Source organism: Lissotriton helveticus, chromosome 10, assembly GCF_964261635.1.
Source record: "Lissotriton helveticus chromosome 10, aLisHel1.1, whole genome shotgun sequence".
NCBI lineage: Eukaryota > Metazoa > Chordata > Amphibia > Caudata > Salamandridae > Lissotriton > Lissotriton helveticus.
This window is the reverse complement of record NC_136071.1, coordinates 200,148,611-200,162,002: the sequence shown is the minus strand read 5'-3', so window position 1 is coordinate 200,162,002 and position 13,392 is coordinate 200,148,611. Positions and strand designations below refer to the sequence as shown.

The 13,392-nt window shown below is 42.1% G+C and overlaps 1 protein-coding gene across 1 annotated transcript in view; it reads right to left on the bottom strand.

Annotated features, from left to right (window-relative positions):
- The window catches only part of POLR3E (RNA polymerase III subunit E), a 214,166-nt gene that overhangs the window by 104,910 nt on the left and 95,864 nt on the right, over positions 1-13,392 (bottom strand). Inside the window, exons 13-14 of the mRNA XM_078665125.1 lie at positions 7,927-8,047; positions 2,181-2,262 (exon numbers count right to left, since the gene is read on the bottom strand). Of these exons, the coding sequence (XP_078521251.1) occupies positions 2,181-2,262; positions 7,927-8,047 (203 nt within the window). The remainder of the gene's footprint in view (positions 1-2,180; positions 2,263-7,926; positions 8,048-13,392) is intronic.

The window sequence follows — 13,392 nt, the reverse complement described above, 5'->3', positions numbered from 1 at the left end:
GAATATTAATGAGGTATGTCGTAATTTGTGACCCACTAGGAAGCGCATTAACATGAGAGGCGGTAAGAAGCCCACCAAGTAATCACAGTTTTTTCAATTTTTAATCCACTTCAGAACTATATATGCATGCATGCCTGCTCCGCCCCATTGTGCTTCAGTGTAACCAAACACGATGGAACCTGAGCTGATTCCTATTCAAGCAGCACAGCCAAATGAGTGAATGAATCCAATAAATGAAATTCATATAGTTTAATCTTCCATTTATCCATTTTTACTCCGTTACTTTTGCTTCTTCTTTGTTAATTATTCCTTCAATTTGTTTTACTCATTTCTTTTACGAAAATATTCACACACGCACAGAAGCATGGTGGGTTCCACATGTTACGATTTTATTAGAAATAAGCCCTACGCAGTTCAGGTAAAATCCCTTATCGGGGCATCTACAATACAAAAAATATATTTTACACTTCTCTAAGTATTAAAAATGCACTCCAAATACAATTGACTGACAAATTGCAACTATTCTACTTTAAAAATATTTTCTCGATAAACAATCCATATGGCACGCCATGAATATACAACCAGCTCTATGAAAATTGATCAAACAATCAAGTCAAGAATAACTTTGTTTGGTTAACATTAATCATAAAAATATAACATACATGAATCACACATGGAAAGTTTATATACATGAAAGTCCAAACAATCAATAATTATGGCCACGCTCCCTTTTCAACAGCACCCATAACATTGTAAACTGATGCATGTGACTGGTGTACCTTCCTGAGTTTCCCCAACAACACCCATATTACATCAGGTCACCTTTGCATTATCTCTTGAGCAGCTTTAGTCGTCAGTGCGCTTACCGTGACATACAAGGAATAACATCCTTTGTTAAAATATAAACTTGCAAAATGCCAATTTCTTTTAAAACTACATAACTAATTCCATGGTGTCACGTTCATGTTTTGTGGTGTGCCAAGGCGCGCACATCCCTTTCAGTGAAAACTGAAACACTGATTCAGAGCCTATTCTTGGTTTGTATTCCCTCCCAACTACCCCAGGTGGCCATAATTAATGATTGTTTGATGCAATTTTGATAGAGATGGTTGTATATACATGTAGTGCCATATGGATTGTTTATCGAGAAAATATTTTACAAGTAGAATAGATGCAATTTGTCTGTCAATTGTATTTGGAGTGCATTTTTAATACTGAGAGTGAAGAGCAAAATATATTTTTTGTATTGCAGATGCCCTTGATGAAGGGATTTTACCTGAAATGCATTGGGCTTATTTCTAATAAAATCGTGACATGTGAAACCCACCATGCTCCTGTGCGTGTGAGAATATTTTTGTAAAAGAAGTGAGTAAAATGTATTGAAGGAATAATTAACAAAGAAGATGCAAAAGTAACGGAGCAAAAGTAACGGAGTAAAAATGGATAAATAGAAGATTAAACTATATGAATTAATACAATTGAGTCATTTGGCTATGCAGCTTGAATATGTACCAAATGAGGTTCCTCTGTGTTTGGTTCCACTAGGAAGTGCAGCCATCACAGGGATGGCGGCCTGCTGGTGTCGGCAGACCACCCTGTTTGAATTGTTTTTTAAGAAAGCAGACTTTAAAATAAAAAAAAAAAGTATGCATTGCGTTTTCTTTAAAGGAAAAGAAAATGAATTTGAAATGAGAATTTTAAACTTTGAAGTTTTATTTTTTTTTAAATAGTCCGGCTCTTAAAAAATATTTGTTTCAACGTTCACAAAGGGGAAGCAATCCATTAGGTACCTCTTCAATTTGCGAATGGTTACCACAACCCTGGAGGTGTTGGTAAAACATGAATATTTTGTGACTGTAGTTCACTTACAAAGCATTCATACATACCACCACAGTGTTTCGGTATTAGGAAGGGTTGTCCTAAACACGCTCTTTCCAAATACCGAATCGCAAATTCAAATTTCAGTTTGGTTACAGAATCGCGATTTGGTACATTTAAAAAAACCTTTTTTACAGTCGCAAATGGCCCAATTCGCCTCAAAATTGGTTTATTACATAAGGCCCCTTGAGCCATGTTTTCAGATTAACTAGAAGCAAAGGCATAAACTATAAGAAACCAGCATGTTTGGTTCTGAGACAGAAAACAATTGGCCTTCTCGTATATAAAAGTGTAACACTTACCACATAATCTCTTCCCCTGCATAGTACTTCTGCAGCAACTCCACTGTGAGGACTGGTTGAGTCTTTTGGATAAATGATATCACTAGGGCAACAAAAAGAAAAGTATTACCAGTTTTAGATGATGCATAAGAGTGGTTTGTTGTTCTTCAAACAGTCTCAGCCTTCGTGCCTGAAGGCTAACAGATGTCTCCAATTTCACCCAAGATTTCTTACTCTGATACAACCTGTGAAGTGACAACACTTAAAGAAAATTTCCATCAACTTTTTTCTCTCCACACTGTCCTTCTTTCAGCCAACAGAGCTAGAAGGGTGCACTTCCTCAATGGGAGGGAAATGTGCTTTTATAGTGATACTTCCAAGAATCTTTCTGGGGCCAAGCCTGACATTTTTGAGTATAGAACTAGTATAAATGCCAAAAGGCGCTGGCACAAACTAGCTCTAGGAAAACAATTCTTGCAATAAATATTGTCACTGTGAGTAATCTCTCTTCACAACTGAGAAAAGGTTAGCTTGTATAGCTATTTACAATGTATTCATCCGACCTATAGCTGGATTAGGTCACTTTTACACACCCAAATGCATGGCTCCGCGAAGTTCCAAGTTCCATGAGCTAGCTAATTGTTCTATTGTACCCATAACAGGCTGGCCTTGTCACCTTACATGAGAGATACTACAGGTGAGAAGATATTCAACTGTTCCCCAAGTAAACTCTTTGGAGAACAAACATATTCCTACAGCGAAATGATGCATTTCCTACTTTAGGTCTTTACAATCTTTCAAAGAGCCGAGTGCTTTGGAAAGAACCGGTAATGTTTTATCATCTCGGTAGCAACAATCCTATATCCCCATCTAGTCACAATTTGTGACAACATTGCTACCTAGCTGAATTTTAACATAGGGCTATGACTTTGACATGCAACAGTGGGTTATTGGGAAGGATGTGAGTAAAAGTGCAGATGTAGCTTATTTTTCTTCAGGTGTCCTTCGCTCCTCAGTTCTAAAATCACAGGAAGATAAATAAAAACCCAAGAACATGGCTGCAGAAATGGCATGGCAAACAAAAGCACTGTTTAAGATGGTTTAGGCAGTAGTTCTTGGAAAAACCACGAAAAGCGACCAGGTGGCTGCACACAGAAAACAGTCATGAGCACTTGCGTCAAAGTAACTATCCAGGCGTGTCCACAATGGGAATGTATGCCTTCTGAAAAGGAAAATTACCATTGTGTTTTGCAGGAATCCACAAACCAGGAAATGAACTCCTTAGGGGACTGCCTGCCCAAGGTATTCACTCAACAAGCATTGTGTTTAACTGCTAACAAAGCTGAAAGCTCCCCTGCTGCTCTGCCTCAAAACACCATTTATGTTTCATTTGGAGAAGAATAATATTACCACATTCACTAAAGTAGCCAAACAAGGTCACATGTAAATCTTCGAAAGGTACTCCCAAGTATGTTTTCCTCTCAAGCACTGTCTCTTCCTCAATTCACAAGCTTTGAAAATAGTACAATGTGCGAGACTAGCATTAAGAAATGTCTCCAGTGGAAAGGTCAGAAGAATTATTGCACTCTAGTATCAACTCGAGAGTTTCTATAAATCACAAAAGCAAATTAACATGGTTCTGCAATTTTTTTTGTCGAATGTTGCAATTCTAACAAAAATGCCTCTGTGGTAAATCTTTAAAGCCAGCTATGAAGTCCAAGGAGTTGGCAGACAAGTGTGTAATCATTAGCTCTGCACAGGGTTGTTTCTGATACAAACAGGAATCCGGCACACAAGGTGCTTTTGTATTTTAAAACTGTCTTTGCCGATATGTAGGTTTAAGTACCCCAGATGTTGCAGTCCCCTATACCCTCAGGCCACAAAGACGTCCAAGCAACAATGTGGGGCCTTTGTAGCACTGAGGTATGGAGGAAATGTTCAGCCAATGTTGCGGTATTTGGAATTTATCAAATGGGTGGATTAACAGATTATTTTTGAAAGAGTGGAAATAAATGAACACTAAAAATGTAAGTGTCTGACATTCTCACTGACAGCTGGGACTTATTGTGAAGTTAAGACTCTGGAGCGGATCCCTTCTTTGTTAGACGTATGTTTGGTCTAGTGGAGAAGTGTGGCTCACTGGTTAGAGGAGGCAGACCTGGAAGCAGAGGTCAGCCCGGGACCATGGTTCAATTCCCGGCTCGGCGGGGTCTTGAGTCCTAAAATGTCCATGGACTCAACAAATCTCGCTCCGGCGCCTACTCGATTCACGGGTTCACACTCTGCGACTCTGGGCAATAGCTTGCTTAATCTCCACAACGGCCCCTCGCGGCGGGATGCCTGGCTTTCACCTTGCGGATACCCTGCCGGGGTTATCTCACAGGGGAATACCAGGACGGGTTCCCTAAGCAAGCGCTTAGAAACCGCTTGGTGATTTGCGCTATATAAATTCCTGTACATTTACATTTACATTTGGTCACTGTTAGGAACTATAAGAAAGCGAGGGGACTATAATGTAGGAAATCACACTCCGTCACATGGTAAAAGAAGGGTATGGCCTTTGAGCAGATGAGGAAGCCACAGTTCAAAGCCCGAGTGCTGCAGTAAACAAGCAGAAATCAGTTAAACATAAGAGGGTGGCAAGTAACACTACATTTTATGTCAGACTATAACAGGCAGGCTCAAAAGACCAGTTACATATCTGCCCATCTCTCATCGTTGAAGGATTTAGTTGACATGTTATGGTTACAATGTTTATTTTGGATCAGACAACCCAAAAAATACATTGAAAAGTTACATCATATGACGCATTAAAATTCAAAATTGCTTTTAAAAAGTTCAGTACAATAATAACTTGTTTTCAGGAAGAAAAAGAAAGTGCATGGGTTTGAAAAGTTGATTTGAATGGTGTATGTAATGCATCCCTTAACCATGATAAAAACCATTTACAGAGATATTAAGACCTAGAATTAACATAATCCTGTTCACTCTTTAGCCTCAACCTTACTCTTTTTGCCTGGCTTGCCGCAAAAACAAAAAAAAAAGCTGCTACTTATTGGATTGCCTTTATCAAAGTATGACGCAATACTACGTATGTTCTTTAATGGGGTGGATCCCTTCATTTTGAAAAATGGGTACCAATAACTTGTCCTCAATATTTGAATAAAGGTCAAAAAATAGCAAATGACGTATGTAATATCTCATGACACCTGAACAACAATGAACACACACATGACTTCCTTGTGTGGGCTTTGTAGCGAAGATCCCCAATCGAAACATGAAAAAGTAGGCTCCTTAATCCCAGTCTGCATAATGTATAAAAAGTACTCAATATAACTTCAAGTAAAAAAACACTCCTTATGTGGAACTGCAGAGAACAACTGCGTACCATCTATGGCAGCGGAAAGAGGGTACTTCAAACTTTCACGATCCTATAGATGCAATCTCTTTTGAGTGACCCGGAAGTACTTCACAATTCTGTCTTGGTGTATGCAAATCTTGGAATCGCTTGGGCAGGAGGTAAAACAATATCCCCAAGAGGTTCTTGAGGACTTCTGCGTTGTATGTACAATTCAAAAAGAGAAGCAGTTTCAAGGCCATAATCTACTACAATGGTTGGATATCCAGCTCCGTACACAGAACGATGATGAGACGAGAATCCAAATGTGGAAGGGATAGCAGGAAACTGTCATGGCGACTTTGCTTTCCTGAAGCCCATGTAGCCTCACAACCCTATCCAATTTGTGGCAGGCGAGAAGACTTTAATGCTACAAACCTGAACCGATATGGAAACAAATAGGTTTAAAACCTTTAACAAATTATCCTAAGTGATTCCATGAATATACTGTTACTCTTGGCTGTCTCTGAGGGACCTACACACCCTTTACATTAAATTTAATCTGAGACCACTACAATAAAAGCTTTGCATGTTTCAAGGAAACACTCATGAATGGGAAATCTTAAGCCTGCAGGTAAGTATTCTCTTGGTCATGAACGCATTTATGGTCAGCTTATTCAAGTGGCAATAATCAAAGAATGCTCCAACAAACAATGACCAACATTCTTGGAGTGTGGAAGCGAGATTGAATCATCAGCAAAAGGAAAACATGGCATTGCCCGGTGATTTACCAGCATAACATCGGTCCCAATATTAACGAGTGCAGCAGGCAAGTCATTTAAAACCAAGTTATGTGTTGGGCTAGAACACACCCCTTCTGCTCCTCAATATTTACATGGAAAACATCCATGAGCTCCCAAGCTTGGTTACATGGTAAGAACCCTAAAGTATGGGCATGCAAATCATTTTTTCCTCCCAAATAGCAGTCAATGCAGTTCAGGGCAGAAACCTTATCAGGCAAGAAGTGAACCATCATTTAGCTAACATTTTCACTATGGGAGCACTTGCTGGTGGAGGCTTGGTTTCAAATGCCATATCTGGGACACCCATGAAGGACTTGGGATGTGGTGTGGGAGTAGCTGATGGGGTGTTAAAGATTGTGCCCAATAGACTATTATTTATAGATGATATGCTTTGTGACCAATCCCTAACACAAAAAGTTTCACATGAATGTTCAGGGATGTATTTGTCATTTGTAGAACCAATATGTATTTTTTTTTTAAATTTCTTATGACAGTAATTGAACTTCGATCTGTGGCAAAGTACCATAGAAGCTCAAATTAGAACAAATAATTGATCGTTCAACAAAATAACCTCTTCGCTACGATAAAGGGAGATGGACAACCTTTTTGTAACCTGAAAACGTTGGAAAGGTAGGAGGCGTAGCAGGTTGCAGTTCTGATCGGGCTTCAGCTAGAGACAAACTGAAGCCCTGGGGAAGAGATCTCTAAAGCAGTGAGTGACGAAGAAACACCCAATCCAATATCTCCCCAAAGAATCCGCCAACCAGAGCGAATTCCCCATCTCGCCTAGGCATCATGAACAGCAAAATACCCTGGGATGTCAGGAAAGTTATGACACAAGAAAAACTCTGAAGAATGATTTTGATTGGGTCTGGTCCTGAAGGATTCCAGCACTGCTGACTGAATCAACGAGCAGCAAAATGGCAATCCTACAAGTCAATGACAACAAAAATATAAGCGTTCTGCAAAGTGTAGCCTAACGGCTAGAGCGGTCGACCTCGATGCTGGGGAACTGGGCCCGAGTCTCGGCATGGGACACTCAACATCCTGTGATTCTGGGCAAATTACTTCATCTCCCCATGCCTAACAAAATGAACGTGTCCGCCTGTAATGCAACCGGTGCTCATGTAAGGCGCTCTGATACCTTCTGGTCAAGTTCGCGCTATATGAAACTCCCCAATAAAAACCAAACCTAGAACAAAAGGACATTAAACTAAGTTGTATAACTTGACAGTTCAGAAGCTTACCTTCGATGGGCAGGTTGTTTCGAATAATCAAAAGTAGGGTATTAAAAATTGGATATGCCCAGGTTAACATCGTAGATTAATCGCTCGCGACCAGTTTAAGAAGCTATGCTATTTGGTCATTCTTATAGTCGGAATGATTTCCGTGTGTTTGCGGATTTGTTTCATGTGTTCAAAACCAATAACATTTGAATATAAAAAAATAATAATCTTATAGTTGGGCTGTTTTTCTATTTAGCTCTTATTGGAAATCCCAGTTCACAATCACGTTGTCTCAATGATGAATATCAGGGAAATGATTTCAAGCAAGACTTAAATTAACAGTTACGACCATGTGTGACATAATGGAGAACATTTTACAGTGTGAAGGGCGCTGGGCTTACCTCTTCACAACCCAGTTTCCCTGGACTAACATCGCCACCTGCTGTATACAACGGAGTACTGCAGTTGAGTCTGTTCCAGTGGCCATGAGACCCATGAGATTGGCAAACGGCATCACCTTCACTGAGGAAAAAAAACAAATAAATAAAGTTAGCAGCCATTGGGTTGAAGTCAGGTAATTGAAAAACGTCAGACCGTGCTCAAAATAGCAAAAACTCAAAGAAAAAGTATTTGTGCTATAAAGACAACCTACATTCTCCAGCACAGAGCTGCGGCTAAGGGAGCATACCCTTCAGTTAATCTTATCTGTATCTACTGGTACTGTAGAAAACGCCAATTTTTTTAAAAATGTTAAGGACAATGGTGGAATATAATTACACGCGCCAATTTCAATGCTCAGTACAAAGAAAGGGGTCACGCACCTACACGGTTCCATAAGGGTGCCCCTGAAAAGGTATAGTAACTCAAGCCGTGTGTGAAATTCTTGGCTTCACCGAGAGAAAAGCCACAAAGGAGACAGAGTTTCGGCACACGGGACCTGTTGGCTGAACCTCAATGGATTCAGTGTCTCAAGGTTCAGTCATGCGACAACAGCCCAGTATGTAAAAGGAGTAGCACAAATCCACGGATGTTGAAAATACACTGAAACGTGATGCTAAATACACCTCTTCCAGCACTATTTAAATATCTGGGACAAAGCGTTATATTTTCCCAGAGACTACTGTCGAGGTGTTAATATGGGAAAGCAACAACATTTAAGAGGGGGCAAAATTAGAGGTACATTTTGTTACTATACCCGCCGCGACGGAGCCAAAAGTAGCACTTTCACCCCCCCCCAAAAAAGGCAGTTATCAAACAGACTTGGACAGGATACTAGATTGAATTCCCAGGTAGTAAAGATTTTGTTTTGCAAGTGAAACACAGTCATAACTATTAATCAATCAATCTGTGGATTTGTAAAGCACTATTTGTCCCCCGTGAGGGTATTCAGGCACTGGCAGGGTCCAGTTGATTAGCCAGACCTTCAGGGACTTTCGGAACTCTGGAAGAGATGGGGAGGTCTGTAAATGAAAGGGTAGCTTGTTCCATGTCTTCGCTGGTAAGTAAGAGAAGGAGTGACCTCCGCATCTGCTACGTATAAAAGCAGAGTGGCATTCTTGGACATGTACATTTGCTAGTGTATTTTTCCTAGTGCCTTCATGTATTTCAGCCTTCACTTCAGCACACAGTAGTTCTTGTATCAATAGCTTTTCTGTTGAGATAGCTGCTAGGAGATGTTCCTTATAAACACACTTAACTTGCTCCCCCAACAATAGGGTTTTGACCAGGACAATCCATAGGTGTTCTACTTCATGACCACATTAAACGTTTTGGTTCAAAAGAGAAGAAGGGCCTCCAGTCAGGGAATTTTCCAACGTAGCCATGGTATCGAAACCTATGACCTCGGCTTCACACCGTTAAGCGGCAATCAACTTTAAATGTAGGCAACACCTAAGAGTGTGAAGGAATACAAGGAACACCTTACGAGTCAGTGAACCTTTCACACCCACAATAACCTGGGTGATGTCCTAGCGAAAGATGAATGAAATTGGTTTTTATCAAATACCAACATTGATCACGAAGGGTAGAGGAGAGTGTAGCTTTCACATAACAAGCTCGTAGAGTTACCAAAGGTTTGATGTTCACACCACCAGAAATGACCAATGCAGCCTGCCACCGGTGAAATCTCACAAACGGTATGTACGAAGGTCCTAGTTAAACTTAAGGATTTCAATTATGAAGTGAAGATGAAATCCACCATCTTGATGAGGATGAATGATGAGAATAAGACCGCCAACCACATTAAAAACAGAATACAGGTCAAGCATGATCAATGTGGCGAGGAGACCTCGAATTAGGAGTTATCCAAGTTTATATAAAGAGCAGGGTTAGTTCCATCATGTGGCTGAAACCTGGCAGGGATAGGGGAGTGGCTGGGAATCAAGCTGATCACAGCACTGCCTAAAAGCTACCGTTTTATTAAACTATTACTGATGGATACTCCTGTAAATGGGTCTTACTTGTTTCCTTATTAATCGTGTAGTTGTAGGTCTTTTTAACTTCCGATGGGACACAGATTATTTCCTCAAGTGTTGTTAATAATAAGTTTGATTTGAGGAACAGGGAATGTTGTACAGAAATAAGTGAAACTGCATCGACAGGGCTGTCTGGGAATATTACAAACTGAAGAAGTACTGATCATTTTCTGACATTAATGCAGAAAACATGAGGGAATATGTACTTTTTTGATAGTAGGTGAGGTGAAGGGGAAACCGTTTTAGAAAATAAATAAAAAACAAAGCATTTGGTGCACTGGCTTGTTAGCTGCCTTGATGTTATTCCTTATGGTTGATACTTTATTTTTGGTTGCATATTGTTTGAATAACAGCAACAAAAGAGGGGCCTGCACTTGTGCACTGGCTGGTTAGCTGCCTTGATGTTATTCCTTATGGTTGATACATTATTTTTGGTTGCATATTATTTGAATAACAGCAACAAAAGAGGGGCCTAAACTTGGGCCTGGTGCTCGATATCTTACACCGCAGCATGATTCAAATAAACCGTTAAGTGTCAAAAAGTAGTGTCAACCCCTTACCATCCACATTTAGACAGTTTCTTTTTTAGACCAAAGGTGAAGAACAGCATTTACTCTCAAAGCTGTGAACTGCTGCAATTTGCCTAAATGTGGTGTCTTTTGAGGATGCGGTTCAGTGCACTCCGTGGCAGAAAGGACCGCTCTTGCTTTAGCTACAAGTGGCTTCACTAGGGACATTTTCTTGTCTCCATGCACGGGTGACAGTAGAACATAGCTAGTCGTATATTAAGAGGCCAAATGGAAGTTTGCTGGAGTGTTTTAAAAGAAAATTGGGAAACGTGGGTCTATTCCGAGAACTGCCAAATGTATTAAAAACAAGCACTGAAAATGCAATAGGTCTCGCCTTTGATTAAGTTAAAGCCATTTGCTATGCTAAATGGTATTGAATAGCAAAGCAAATGGCTTTAACTTAATGAAAGGCGAGACCTATTGCATTTTCAATGCACAGAGACACATGGACACAGAGGCCAGCGGCGAGAACTGGTGGTGTGTCTACGTGATGTGTCTGCTAGGATGTCTGCTGTGGGAGGTGGGCAGTGAGCAGCGAGGTCTGAACATCAGATCGTGGAGTTTACCAACACCTGGCTGCAGGGGATATAAATACTACACCGCGGGAACCTCTGGGAAGAGGGCTGCTCCCAGGAATGGGGGTAAACTGTTGTGCTAATCTGCACTTGTGATGGAAGCACATTGGTCGGTTTCTTTGAACACACACACACACACACACACAGACAGACACGCACACATACTCGTGCAAGTAAAGACACAAGCCAACACTGACACATGCAGAAGAAAACAAACACATATCTATGCACTCACAGACACAAACACACTCGTGCAAGAAAACACACATACTCGTACAAGCAAGCAAAATACACAAGCTTGCACACACACTTGTGCAAGCACATACAGAAGCAAACACTGACACATAGAAGGAAACATGCACTTTTACTTCATGCACACACAGACAGGCACACACCCATTCACATATATACCCACATGTGATTAGGGGCTTCAAAACACACACATCTACTCGCGCACACACGCATGCACCCCCCCCCCCACACACAGACCACCTCTCCCCCCCACTTACGGAAGCACACACACAGACTAGGGCAGGGTGGACATTCACATAGAGCCCAGAGACCCGGACGAATCTGCTGAACATGTGCGTTGGTGGGAGGGGGCTCTCAGCAGCGTGGTGGTGCCGGAGGTGGGGTAAAGGGGGGATAAGCCAGGAGCAACCCTCCCAGAGTCTGCTGCCAGAGGTGCACAGAGGCACTGGAAGCGCAGTGAAGGGCCTCTCAAAGGCACCATAGCAATGAGGCCTGATCCAGCTGGAGAAAGGGCTTGGATGAGGGTGTGGGTGGGGTGGGGGCCGCTGCACTCTCCATCTTGAGGCCCCCCTCTTGAGGTTTCACCAGTGAGGGCCCCAGCGCGTGTGTGGAGTGTGTGGCTCCTGTGACAGCCCTACAATGTAACGAGAAGCATAGACTGCCCTGTGACTGGTGTGGGGGAGAGCCTGAGGGAGGAGTGGGGGTGGGGGAATGGGAGTGGTGGCTGGCGGGGGTGTGAGCCTGGCTGGTTGCGCTCAGAAGAACAGGGAAGGCTGCAAGAGGGTAGTTGTAGGACAAAGATATGAAGAAAAGATGGCGGATGAGAGTGAAATTAAACAAAACACTCACCGTCGTCCCAAGTTTCAAAATGTAATGTTAGCAGACAAAGACAACCCCTGATGGGGCCAAGGCAAGTAAAGGACAAAATCCATCGAGCGGGCCATGCTCGGGAATTACTAATCACCTGAAGATCGGAAGTCAGGCTGCGTAATTAATGCCCGTCCAGCCCGCGCTCCCCGCGGTGCGCCTCGCTGAGGGCACTTATTTCTGACTGAAAAACACACTGCTGGGCAGGCTAATGGCAATAACTTTACCCACCAGGCAGAGCCGGGTGTGCGTGAGAGGCACCAGCTCAGACAGACGGGGCTCGGCCCTGCCATGACTCCCACTCTCGGTAATGATTCCTTGGCCTGTCAGCTGTCGGTTATGGCCAGGGTGGAAGAGTTGTCGCGCTGGCTCTTACTGAGGTCCCACGTTAAAGAGCAGAGTCTAGGTAACAGAGAGTAATTTGTGCCGTAATGTCAGAATTGTGCCTGTGCAACATGAGTCCTTGCCGTTCAGAGCCAATGAAGGACGCAATAACAAGCCCGGGATTGCGGCGTGAAGGCAGCGCAATTTCTAATGCATACCCAATCACAGAGCCCGACTGGCGCGTGTGGCAGGGGCATACACCCACTAAGATAAGGAAATGTTTACTACTAACGGAAAGCAGGCGAGCCAGTCCAAGTGGGCCGTCCCAAAAAGTCAAAAGGGAGGCAACATACAAAGCTCTTTTCCAAAGGCTGGCCACCGTTTACCATAAACGGTGATGCCAGCCAATGGGAATGAGGGGCGGGGCTTAAAGCCCTTTTGTAAAAGTACTCATTTACATTAAATCTCACAGAGCGAGCTGCGCATGTGCCCAGCAACGCTAGTCGAAACCTAAAAAAGATCTATCAGAGAGCAAAGCAGTTCAAAGGGTAAATGTCACTCAATCAAAAACTCTCCGTAACCTGCAGTAGTCAAAAACAACAGATGTGCAGGCTGCAGTGTTTAATATTATAAGAAAAATGGAGTGCAAAGGACAGAATGCAGACCTCCCTGAGATGGGTAAAAGATGTGCAGCAGAAGCATCATAAGGATAGAACTTGAGCTGTACACATAGTTTTATTGTTATCTCAGAATGTTTAAATTGCAAATTAGCTGGTAAGAGAAGGGTAGGATGAAACAACATAGGC